General features: G+C 48.5%; 1 protein-coding gene across 1 annotated transcript; it reads left to right on the forward strand.

The window, feature by feature from the left end:
• Nucleotides 1-2,011: 2,011 nt before the first annotated feature.
• ATP6V1B2 (ATPase, H+ transporting, lysosomal 56/58kDa, V1 subunit B2) lies at nucleotides 2,012-6,784 on the forward strand (the record flags this gene model as incomplete). Its single annotated transcript, XM_009878610.1, has 13 exons — nucleotides 2,012-2,067; nucleotides 2,214-2,312; nucleotides 2,935-3,028; nucleotides 3,129-3,206; nucleotides 3,687-3,826; nucleotides 3,976-4,077; nucleotides 4,405-4,502; nucleotides 4,757-4,880; nucleotides 5,210-5,360; nucleotides 5,749-5,831; nucleotides 5,923-6,027; nucleotides 6,113-6,242; nucleotides 6,359-6,784. Coding segments are annotated over 13 exons (1,403 nt in total), but the record flags the coding sequence as incomplete, so codon positions are not given.
• Between the last annotated feature and the right edge of the window lie 5,050 nt (nucleotides 6,785-11,834).

Genomic DNA, 11,834 nt, shown 5'->3' on the forward strand with positions numbered 1-11,834 from the left:
GTCAGAGTTGTCTGAAGGTGCATTTTTTTTCTGACCTCCTTTTGGCCTAGGTAGCAATTCCCCCGTACACCCAACCCGTGTGAGCGCTACAAGCCAGGGAGCTTCTCTGCGATGGTTTCTTTAAAAATGTCAGTCTGGGTCAAAAGCCAAATCCATTGTCACCGTTCCTGCTCCCCCAAGGCCACTGCTCCGCTTTACTCTGGAGCAGAAGCTTCTGCCGAGGTTGGAGCCAAGGTGACTTGACATTCAGTTCGTGTTTTTCTCTGTAGATTTTGGCTTTTGCCCACGCTGACATCGCTTGCAAGTTGGATACAAGCAACCATTCTGGTTTGTCACGGAACTGGTTGATCTTATTGGAAACAGGAATTTTGAGTCAGTGGCGAGCTGCTTTCAAGGGGAATTGATGCTGATTGATGTCAAGGAAATATGTTCTTGTGGACAAAGTGAGGAGCGTAAGCCCTTTCCCGCTGGCTGAGGAGGAAGCGCTCACGAGACAGTCATGGGATGGAAAGCTTTGCTCAAGATAACATTTTCCACTTCTTGCAGGCAGCGGGCTGCAAACACTCGACATCTCGGCAGCAGAGTCTTCTCCTTAAGGAGCAGCCGGCTCGTGCTGCTGCTGAAAGACTGACTTGGGGGCACACATTGTGCCTCAGGGTGTTCAGCAGCATTTTGACCAGAGTAAAGCTGGGAAATAGCTGTCCTAGCCTTAGACTGTCTTACACGCCCCGTGATCCTCAAACCTTATCTGATGCGGTGTTGATCATTGCTGATTAAAAGATTACATTGCAACAGTTCACACTGTGTGTTTAAGTGTAAACACGGCTCTGTTGGCAGTCTGGGCAGCACGGGTGAGCGTGCCGGCTGCGGTGGCTGAGCCAGGCAGCTCCCCGTGGCCCCGTGCTGGTGGAATTTGTGATCTCAGTTGTGTCTGTTCCCTCTGCCTTGGTGTCTTCTGCAAACGGCTTCCCTTGCTCATTTTCCCCTTCCCTGGGATAAGTCACTCTTTTGGTCACTGCTCCTTGTGACTCTGATAAAGCTTTGACTCAAACGTTACTTGTGTCTGTGGATCAGGTGACGCTGGGCTCTGGCTTGGATCCTGGACCATTTCCTACTTTTCCGCTCGGCTGAGACTGGGGCGATGAGTTCTGGGCTCGTGGTACCTCAGGAGTTCCGTGGGGCGCTAACGTTGGAGCTGCTGATGTTTAAGACATGAGCTGTGGCCTCATCTCGGGTGTCGATCCTTAAGTTAAACCAGGATAACCCAAGAGCGGGAGGAGTTTGGTGGTGGTGAAATTCAGCCTTTTACAGTGCAGCGCGTTGGCCTTTTCTTGGGAGGCAGGAAAGGTGTTACAAGGTTTCCTCTTAGCAGGGTGCCCAACAACACCCCGTACTGTAGAGGCTCCGATCAGCTTCCTTGCACGAGATCCACTCGCTTTGCCAAGTCCAGGCTTTCCTGGGGGCGGTTCAGGGTCAGGGAGCAGGATGCTTCTGTGGTTAAACAAAACAAAACAAGCCTTGAAGCTGAGCGTTGATGTTAAGGTCTTCTCGCTGTTTGTTGGACTTGAACAGCGCTGACACCCACGATTACTTCTGTATCTCAGGTTGTGGATGTTTTCCCCATTTTTTAAAGGTCTCGCCGTTGAGTGTTTATTCTTAATTCAAAACGTCAGCTCTATATTACATTGTATAGCTCTGTACCGTTTTGGTGCTTCTGGTGGCAGTCAAATTATCCCCAGATTTAGGCTTGCATGATTGATTTTTATTTTTTTTGGACAGGCAATAAAGCAGCAATATTAATGTTACCTCAGGTGCGTTGCCAGTAGTGACAAAAAAGTGCTGGCAGTGCAATTCAGTACCTAATCCTTCTTGTAAAGTTCATAATAAGTGTAGAAGTGCTGCAGAGCTGAGCAAACCTGAGACTGGTGATAGGAATGAACGTGAAAAACTTTGTATAAGTTGTTCCTGATGGTCTGAGGGAGTACCTGACTTGTGGCTTGTTTTTTTTCAGCTTATAGAACTGTGTCGGGTGTGAATGGTCCCCTGGTTATCTTGGATCAAGTTAAGGTAAAGGTTTAGTTCTGATGATGAAATTTATTTTTTTTTAACAGGCTAGGTTCTAAGCTTAAGCTTGCTTGAAACTGAGAACTTTTCTTTCGTAACCGTTCTTCTGGATTTTAATGCTCTCCTTCATCTTTCTTGCTCACTCTCAGTTTCCCAGGTACGCAGAGATTGTTCACTTGACTCTTCCTGATGGCACAAGAAGAAGTGGGCAGGTCCTGGAAGTCAGTGGCTCCAAAGCTGTGGTTCAGGTATGCCTGGGGACAGGAGTGGCTCTTGCTGCAACAGAAAAATATTTTATTAACCAGCAAGTGTCTTTTGGTCCTGTAGAGTAAAAAAAAAAAACAACAAAAAACCCCACCAGCCAAGCACTAATTATTCTAGTTGCAAGTGGCGTGAATAATTTTACAAGATTGAAAACGGTGACATTTTTTATTTACATCCCCCCATGGATTTCTCTGCCACTAGATTAAAGGAGTCGTACTCTAATTGTGCAGTATTAGGTTCAAGATTGACTCCTCTGCTGCATGAATGCAGCTATTTCTTCTGAGCAGCTGCTTCTTTTTAATATTCTTTCTTCTTATCTGAAGAACTTTACCCTGTTGGCAAGGGAAATACGTGAGATCAAAGGAATGGCACTGGCTTTGTTGGCTGCTACTGATACACTCGATGAATTTTGTTTAAAGTAGGTTTTTATGTGATGTTTTGTATGAGCGAGCTGCTGCTCTTGCCTCGCTTTTCTGCCCCGTGGCTGATCAAGTTCTCAAGCTGTGAAGCAGCGTTCTAGGGTGTAATTTTGTAGAGCACAATACTTACTCCTTTCTCCTGGGTGGGTGAGTGCTTGTGTGTTATTTAATTGTGGCATATTTACAGGTATTTGAAGGAACTTCAGGTATTGATGCTAAGAAAACATCTTGTGAGTTTACCGGGGATATTCTTCGAACCCCTGTCTCTGAGGATATGCTTGGTGAGTACTTGCGTCTTGCTTTGAGGGGTGAGCCGGCTTAGCACACAGTAACTTATTTTCGTGGTAACTTATGTTTTGATTTTATCGCTATTTCTCATAGGCAGAGTATTTAATGGATCAGGAAAACCTATAGACAGAGGCCCCATTGTTTTGGCTGAAGACTTCCTTGACATAATGGGTACGTTCTTAATCCATTTCTGGTGTGGAGTTAAAGGCAAATCATAGACTGGCTTAGGTTGGACGGGACCTTAGAGATCATCTAATCCAACCCCCCTGCCATGGGCAGGGACACCTGGTGTTTTTGGTTGAGTACGAGTGTGCATCAAACTCAAATCAAATTTACACAAGTGCAGGAAGATGAGGTAGCAGAAAACAACAGTTTTCAGTAATGCTTGGAAGCTGTTCCTTGAAGTAAATATACAACCTCTGAAGAGGAAAAGCTGATAACCTGACAGCTTTTCTTGAAAGCACAGAATGCTGGAGTCTTAGGATCTACAAAAGGCTCAGGTTTGACTGAGTGCGTCTTCAGATTTGTAGGCCTAGTGATGGGATTTGCACCTTTTGATGTGAGCGTTAGATTGGCACTTGAGGTCAGCGGTGGCTTGATCAGGTTTCAGACACACACATGGAGTAACGTGTGTTCTCTTAAACGTAACAGGTCAGCCCATTAACCCCCAGTGTCGTATCTATCCGGAGGAAATGATTCAGACTGGCATTTCTGCTATAGATGGCATGAACAGTATTGCCAGGGGTCAGAAAATCCCCATATTCTCAGCTGCTGGGTTGCCCCACAATGAGGTGAGTACTGAAAGCTGCTCGCTAAACACTTAGTGGTTTGCATTTCCCTGGCGTTTAAAAGTAAGCGAAGTTAAATTCTGGTCTGTGTAATAGCATCAAATACACAGATGGCCTGAAACGTGGGTTGTTGTTTTTTTTTTTCCCCCTAGATTGCAGCTCAGATATGTCGCCAAGCTGGCTTGGTGAAGAAATCCAAAGATGTGATGGACTACAGCGAAGAAAACTTTGCCATTGTATTTGCTGCTATGGGTGTAAGTCAATATTATTAGTGGGAAGTGATGCTTGAGTAGTAAATAGGACAGTGCTGAGAGTAGTGAAGTGTTCTAAGTAGGTCTAATGTATAGAATGACTGAACGGCACAAAATGCAAATGGCCAGAATTAATGTAACAAAGGATAGAGCGTCCTAATCTCTAGCCTGGGATTCTAGAAGTAACTCAGTTTTTCGGGAATGTAGAGGAATCCTCGTGATACAGAGAGCTTTGTGGATGGGTTGTTACTGAGGTGTTTAGATCTTAATATGATGCAGAATGTAGTATGGCAACCTCTGGTCTGGAGCTGATGCCTTAATGTGATGTAGGTGAACATGGAAACCGCTCGGTTCTTCAAATCGGACTTTGAGGAAAACGGGTCCATGGACAACGTGTGTCTGTTCCTGAACTTGGCCAACGATCCAACGTAAGTCCTTACACTGAGCAGGGTGGGAAAAGGCTGAGAAGATAAGTAAAACCAGGAGCTGAAGCCTCACTGGTGTCCTGCCAGATGTCACTTGTGTTGGTGTTTTGCAGCAAAGTTGAGTACAAAATGCCGATGCTCCAGCTGGTGCGCGTAGCAGATTTTTCAGACTGTTGCAAAGTATTTGTAGCTTCACACTGTTGCCTTGCAGCCTTTAAAGCACTTGTCATAAATAACGCCCTGCTGTTCTGTTTCAGCATCGAGCGCATTATCACACCTCGTCTAGCTCTCACAACAGCAGAGTTCCTGGCGTATCAGTGTGAGAAGCATGTGTTGGTCATTCTGACAGACATGAGCTCCTACGCGGAAGCTCTGCGAGAGGTACGCACTTATTAACTCGCCTGCTGGGCGTTGGCTGAAAGGGTTTGGGGTATAAAGTGGGAATGTAAACTTATGCTTGAGCTGGTACGAGTAGCATTCGTCACAGTGTTCTTAACTAGTCAGCGAGGATTTTAGTTACTCATTGCTTTGCCTCCTCTCTGTGTGCGTGGTTGTGACATACGTCTCTTCCCAGGGGTTAGTGTGGCTATATTTTGGTAGGACCTGCAGGAAGAGGTACTTTTAAGTCGCTCGTGTACCTTAATTAGGGGAAATGCCAGGTCTGTCTGTGTGACCTGACTTCTCAGAGACGTTTTCCTGTGTTGCCTCAGGTTTCAGCAGCCCGAGAGGAGGTGCCTGGCCGTCGTGGTTTCCCGGGTTACATGTACACAGACTTGGCGACTATCTATGAGCGTGCTGGGCGTGTGGAAGGCAGAAATGGTTCCATTACTCAGATTCCTATTCTTACCATGCCCAACGATGGTGAGTTACTCTCAAGTGCTGCTAATAAATAACACTTTAAAGGACTTCTTTAGAGCAACCTGCCTTATTTTGGCCACGCAGCAAGATAGGAGATCCTGCGGCCTCTAGGTTTCCATTCGAGTGTTGCAATTCTCGGCTGCCTTCTCTGTCTGTATCCCCACTAGAAATGTTCTGCTCGTTTCAGACTTCAGGACTGATCTTCAGCCCTTTATCGGGAGGGCTTACAGCTCTAACCCTTGCGTAAGAACAGTTAGTGATATGTGGGGGGCACTAACAGATGGCGTTTTATCAGAAGTCACTGAACTGCAAAAAGCTGCCATATCAGCACTGGAATGGAAATAAAAGGTCTGAAAACTGTCAAACCATCTTTTTTTTTTTTCCCCCACAGATATTACTCATCCTATCCCTGACTTGACTGGATACATCACTGAGGGACAAATCTATGTGGACAGGCAGCTGCATAACAGACAGGTGTGTGCCTCAGCAGTTAGAACATATTCAAGATTATGCTGTGCTTTTTGAAGTATTAATGTCAAAATTGTTGAATGTCTTTTTCCTCCAGGTTTACCCCCCTATTAACGTCTTGCCCTCCTTGTCTCGACTGATGAAGTCCGCTATTGGAGAGGGTATGACCAGGAAGGATCATGCTGATGTATCCAACCAGCTGGTGTGTAGAAACCTCTCTGGAAAAGCAGAGGCATACTTAAAAAATAACATTTACTCGACAGCGTTTCTGTTTCTGTCCCTTCTAGTACGCCTGCTATGCCATCGGGAAGGATGTGCAGGCTATGAAGGCTGTTGTTGGGGAGGAAGCTCTTACCTCAGACGATCTTCTTTATCTGGAGTTTCTGCAGAAGTTTGAGAAGAACTTCATTGCTCAGGGTAAGTGTTGGTATGAAGAACATCACTGCACGCTCCAACACCTGGAAGGTCTCGTTCTCGGATCTGCCTGGTGGTGAGATCCTGCCCCCATTTCAGTCTGCGGTTGCTCCCCGCAGGTCCTTACGAGAATCGCACTGTTTACGAGACGTTGGACATCGGATGGCAGCTTTTGCGAATTTTCCCCAAGGAGATGTTGAAGAGAATTCCTCAGACCACGCTGGCTGAATTCTATCCTCGAGATTCGACCACAAAACACTAGCCCCAGCTTCATCTCTAACTCCTTGCTCTGTGAAATGCTGTTCGTTTCCTTTTTTCATGTGTTGGTGTTTACTTGTCGCCCTTCCGATTAAAACCAAGAATAGGTGACGTTTGTGCCAGTGTTCCAATGTACACTGATACCAGTTTTTAAAATATCCCTTCTTTCAAAGCCTGTATCTTCAGGAAAATATTTAGGCCAGCTCTTACAAATGTGCAATAGCTGTCGCAAAGCTTGTGGGGTTTTTTTTGGGTTTTTTTTTTCAACTGGACCTTTTGTAGACATTTCAAGGCAAAGGGAATGTCTGAGGATTACCAGAAATTGCAAATCTTGGCTTTCAAACCAGGAGCACGTGGTTTAGAAAACCTGAAAGAGAAAATGTGACTTCCTTTGTCCCAAGCATCTGCTCGGTCTGATCACCCGCAGTCGGTGGAGCAGATGGCACGCGCCGCTGCTGGGCCTGAGGACCAGGCTCGTTTGTGGCAAGCGTGATGCGAGACAGCATTCCTTTCTGGAAAATGCAAGTCCCTGGTTTTTAGCCCCGGCTAAAATTCTTAAAGGTGTGCACGAGCTGAGGACACCGGGAGGCCTGCCAGGTGTTTTTGCACTAGCAAAGGGTCTTTACAGAGGTGACAGGCCAGCGGTAGGGAGCATGGTAGGGCTTAATTACTCAGAGGTTTTAAATTGAAGTTTTTAGAGTAAGCTTCCTACTTGCCTCCCCTTTTTTTTTCCCCCCTTTGAACTCTGGAAATGCCAGAGACACAAAACAGGGGCTAAAGCATTCTGAGATCAGTAGTGTCCCGGTGGGCAAAACTGAGTAATTCAAGGCTTTGCGCTGCTACTGAAGGGGATTATCTGAGATGTGAAGAAAAAAAAAAAAGAACCTCTTGCACATGGCACAGTTGTACTGGTGGGAGGTCGGCTTCTAAAGGATGTCTTGTATAACTGGTGCAACAGGAGGAAGCGACTCCGTGTGTGAATGGATATTTTGAATTCTGCTATAAAGCGTGCTCTAGGTGGCACTGGGTCCAGAGTCGTGTTTGAAGCTGTTGTGGTTTGCACTCCAGGCACAGATTTGGCGAGCCGGGAGAGCTCGGCGTTCCCAAACACTGCGAACTTGGCCAGTCGATTCCGTGTTGTTTTTCTCAGATGGGTTCAGATGAGGCTCCAAGCCCAGTGCTGGCAGGCTTGCTTTGCTTTTTTCCCCAGGCTTAATGTAGTCTAAGCGCTGGTCTAGCTAACCAAAGCATGTTGCACCTCTCTAAACGCCTTCAGTGCTTGTCTGGGAAGGTGCAAACATGACTTGAACGCCAGTGTACTAATTCCAGCTTTCCCTGACGTCTCCTCTGTGCAGTTCTCTCGATAGTTTGTTCAGTGTTCTCTGTAACTTGGACGCAACAGCAACTTGATTCCAGTGCATTCCACCCTAAAGCTCTGTCATGTCTATTATTTTTCTTGAGGTGAGGATGGGCGGTTGGAAGTGTTGGCATGAGAATACTTTAATGTAGAGAATATCTAAATAAATTAAATATGGAAGGTGTTGAACCAAATGGAGGCTTTTGTGATTCTGTGGCTCTAAACAACTTTCAAGTCTTCCTGCAGCAGCTGAGATGTGAAACTGCTTCGTAACGTGCTGAAAACCGGGAAGAAAGCACCTTTTCTTTCTGCTGGTTTTGCCCTTCTGTTTTGTGCCCTGGTGTGCTGAGCTGCACCGACGCCGTCTCCGTCACCAGAGTTTGTTGCGGCTGATAAAAGCCCGAGGCTGTCTCGGGTCTTCCATTGGGTGTTCTGTGCTGTAGTTCCAGCTGTTCTTGTAGAGAAGTAACAAGTCCTTGAGCTGGTAAAGATATTAACTCATTTTGGGATTTTTTTTAAAAAATACTCGTTTAAATGTCCAAGCTGCTTCCTGCAGTGTGCTTTTCACTAAGGGAGACATCTAAGTTACAAATCCCACATCCTCAGTGTTAATAACGGCTTTGATTGTCCCACAGAGCTTGAAAGACTTCAGTTAATGCGCAGGAAGAAGGATTTAGTACATTAACAACATGCCTGATGCCTTAAAAATGCTCGCCCCAACTCTTTTTGATTTTCTACCCATTCACCCCCTCAGGTGCACTCACTTTGTCTTGAGGGGGGGGAGGCTGTGCTTAGGGCACAGGTATAACTTCATGCACAGAGAAACTCCAAAGTCCAGTGAATTCCTGAAATCCTGGTGACGTGTTTTGGGGACAAAGGTGGAACAAGCATTCCTGGGGGTGGGCAAGGGCTGCAGAGCGAGGCAGCTGCCTCTCAGGACATACCTGCAACGGCCATAGCGAAGCAAACGGAATCCTGCAATTATAAGAATATTCACTGCAATTTAGCTCCACTAATTTGCAGCTGCGGGGAGCAAAGGGGAAAGCCGTGTTCTGGCTCGGGGCAGGCTGGTGAGCAGCTCCGACGCACAGGCAAGCCATCGGCGACAGCGTGGCTCCTCTGGGCCAGACAGAGGTTTGGGATGAATGTAAATAGTGAGGGCTGGGAACAAAATCGCTGGGAAGGAGCGCGGCAGCCACGCAGCGGCACTGCGCGCCCGGCGGGAGCGAGCTGATCCTGAATCGGCAGCGTCGCTGCAGTCCGCAAGGATGAGGCTGTTTCAGAACCTCTGTCACCTGGAAATAAGATTATTTTGCAAACGAATATTTAGACAGCAGTGCAAGAGCTGCTTCAGGAGTAATCGGAGCCCCGGGAAGCAGCAGCGTGTGCAGCGGTGGCCGGCTCGGGTAGCGCTCACTTGAGTTTTTGAACTGAGCTTATGGGGCTGCCTCTGGTTCGCTTGGCTTTGTGAGGTGAAGGGAGAAAGTTGTGCTCACAGGCACAGCGCCAGCCTGCTGAGGCTTTTCAGCTCTTATCTGGGGGAGTTAATTCAGGCTCAGTTGCTGCTTAAACCCCTAAGACTTCTGTTTTAATGAGGCGTGTACGTCTGGCAGTGGTTTGGGCAACATTCCTTGTCCCCTCTGCTCCCTGGACTTGAGCAGCCAGGCTGCCCGCACCACACCGCTCCTCGCTGGCAGGGACTCTTGCCAGGCCTGCCCAAACCTGCTCTTCTCTGGCTCCGGACATGCAGAGAGGGCAGAAATCTCTGTGATTTCCCTGTGAGACTAGAAGCTCCCAGGTAGCGAGCAGCCTGAGCCTGGCGTGGTGCCCTGTAAGAGAGGAATGACAAAAATAGCTTCAGCTCTCATCAGCCGGAGGCCCCGGGAGCAGGCTGGGGCTTGCAGCACAGCTATTTTAGCACCGAGCCGAGAACACAGCCCTTCACCAGGAAAACGGGATGGGAAAGCAAAGGGGTGCTCGGGGCCGGGAGGAAGGGGTGCCCCTCAGCGTGGCGTCGGGCCGGGCTGTGCCATGAGCCGCCTTGGGGATCTGTGTCCACCTCGACACGGCGCTTCGTCGGGTGCTAAACAAACAGCGAATATTTCACAGCGCAGAGACAGCAGGTACGGTGCTAAATGGGACGTGCTGATCTCCCAGCTGCTGCCTTAGCGCATTTACACGCTGTTTTCTTTTTTGTTTTTTTTTTTTTTTTTCTTAGTAATGACTAATGAGGACTGCCCGGGGGTCTTATCCCCCTTTGCCAACTGATGTCAGCCAGTCGGGTCCTTCGGAGAAGCACACGCCAGCTGTCGGCTCATTTAGGAGGGGAGGAGAGCAAACATTGGCCACGTTTCCCCCACCCTGCCCCTTGGGTTTTCAGTTGGGACTGGCAGATGTAAGGCAGGGGAGCAGGCTGGTGGGGAGAGCTGCTGCAGGTTATTTGCACATCAAAAGCAGCTTTGCCTCCGACCCTCTATCACCCTTCCAGCACGAGGTGGCTCGATTTAATTGCTCTTTCAAAGGCAGCCTTGGTCTGGTCTCTGCTGAGATTTTAGGTCTGACTCTGCCCCCCCATAGCCAGAAACTCGTGCAGTGACACCGGGGTGTTAAAAGAAGATGCAAATCAGCTTTTCTCCATCTTGAAGCTTATTTGCATCCACTGATTAGTTGAACAACTAATTCAAACTCCTTCTGTTTGAGGACGGTTGGTGCTCAGGCAGCTGGAGCAGAGCTAACCCAAAGCAGGGAACCCCAGTGACCGGGGGGCAGATGCACGAGCTGGTGCTACTTCTCCTGTTTTATCCCCCCAACACCTGAACCAACCGTGCTCTGATGTTTCCTCAGCCTGGACTGGGCTCTGCCATGCACCAATGCCATCCCATTCATGTTCGACCTGCCACAGGGGAAGCACTGGGTATCTCGAGGGAGGGAATGGCTTCACACCTCCCGCTGCACCAGAGGGTCCTTGTGATCCCACAGTGCCCCAACGCTGGAGCTGCGCTTCTCTTTGTGCCAAACTGCAAAGAGCCAGCTGGTGCCCATTACCTGATTTCTGCTGCTGCCTGAGGCAGAGGATGCTCTGAGCCCTACCTGTGGGGGGGACACAGCTTCTTCTCATCAGGAGCTTCATTAGCATTCTGGTACAAAAGGGGTGGGACCCCAACAGTGAGGGTTTTGTCTTCCTAGTTACTCTGAGCATCACCAAGAATCTGTTTTTGCTCCTGGACCTGCCCTAACTTCTGCTCAGCCCTGGTGAGTCTCTGTTTTGCTGCACCACAGCGTCTGCAATTTGGTTGTGAGCTCTGTGGGACAGGGATAACTTGGGATGGCAGCGGGCTCGGGGCTCTCCTCCTCACCGCTCCCCTGACCCAGAAACACGGAGAAGCCTGGGAAGGACCGGGCTGAGCTGGCAGCTGGGGCAGGCAATGCTTGGAGGGATCAGTAATGGAAGGTGCTGTTCAGGAGAGTCCTCGCACGTGGTTTTCTGTCTCCTTCCTCCTCAGCAGTTTTTTAAGACTCTAAAAATAAACTTGCCTCGGGCAACGTGAGCAAAGCCAAGGTTTCCCTGGAAAGCGTCGGCGGGTGCTTGGTGCCCTTTTGAGGGGGCACAGAGCAGCTTGTGTGTGGCTTGAGCCCCCCACCCTGCACTGCGGTGGGGTGAGCACCCCGTAGAAACAACCCAAAGAGTCAGGATGAACAGTCCTTCCCAAAACTGAAGTGCTTTCCCCTATTTTCTGCCCCCCTTTTAGCTCTTTAGTCCAGCAAAAGCACCAGATCTGTGCAGAGCGAATAGGCTCAGAGTCGGTTGGTGGAAAGCGGCTTAAAACAGTCAAAACACGTCCTTGGTTTCGTTAAGGCATTTCTCTCCCTCCGTAATTGTTTTTTTCCATCTCTTCTCTGGAGACAGACCTGCCTGCTCCAGGGCTGTGAGCTCCATGGGAAAGGGATGTCCTGCAGAGTGGGTTGGGGACTGCTGGGGG

Source organism: Apaloderma vittatum, unplaced genomic scaffold, assembly GCF_000703405.1.
Source record: "Apaloderma vittatum isolate BGI_N311 unplaced genomic scaffold, ASM70340v1 scaffold28470, whole genome shotgun sequence".
Classification (NCBI taxonomy): Eukaryota; Metazoa; Chordata; class Aves; order Trogoniformes; family Trogonidae; genus Apaloderma; species Apaloderma vittatum.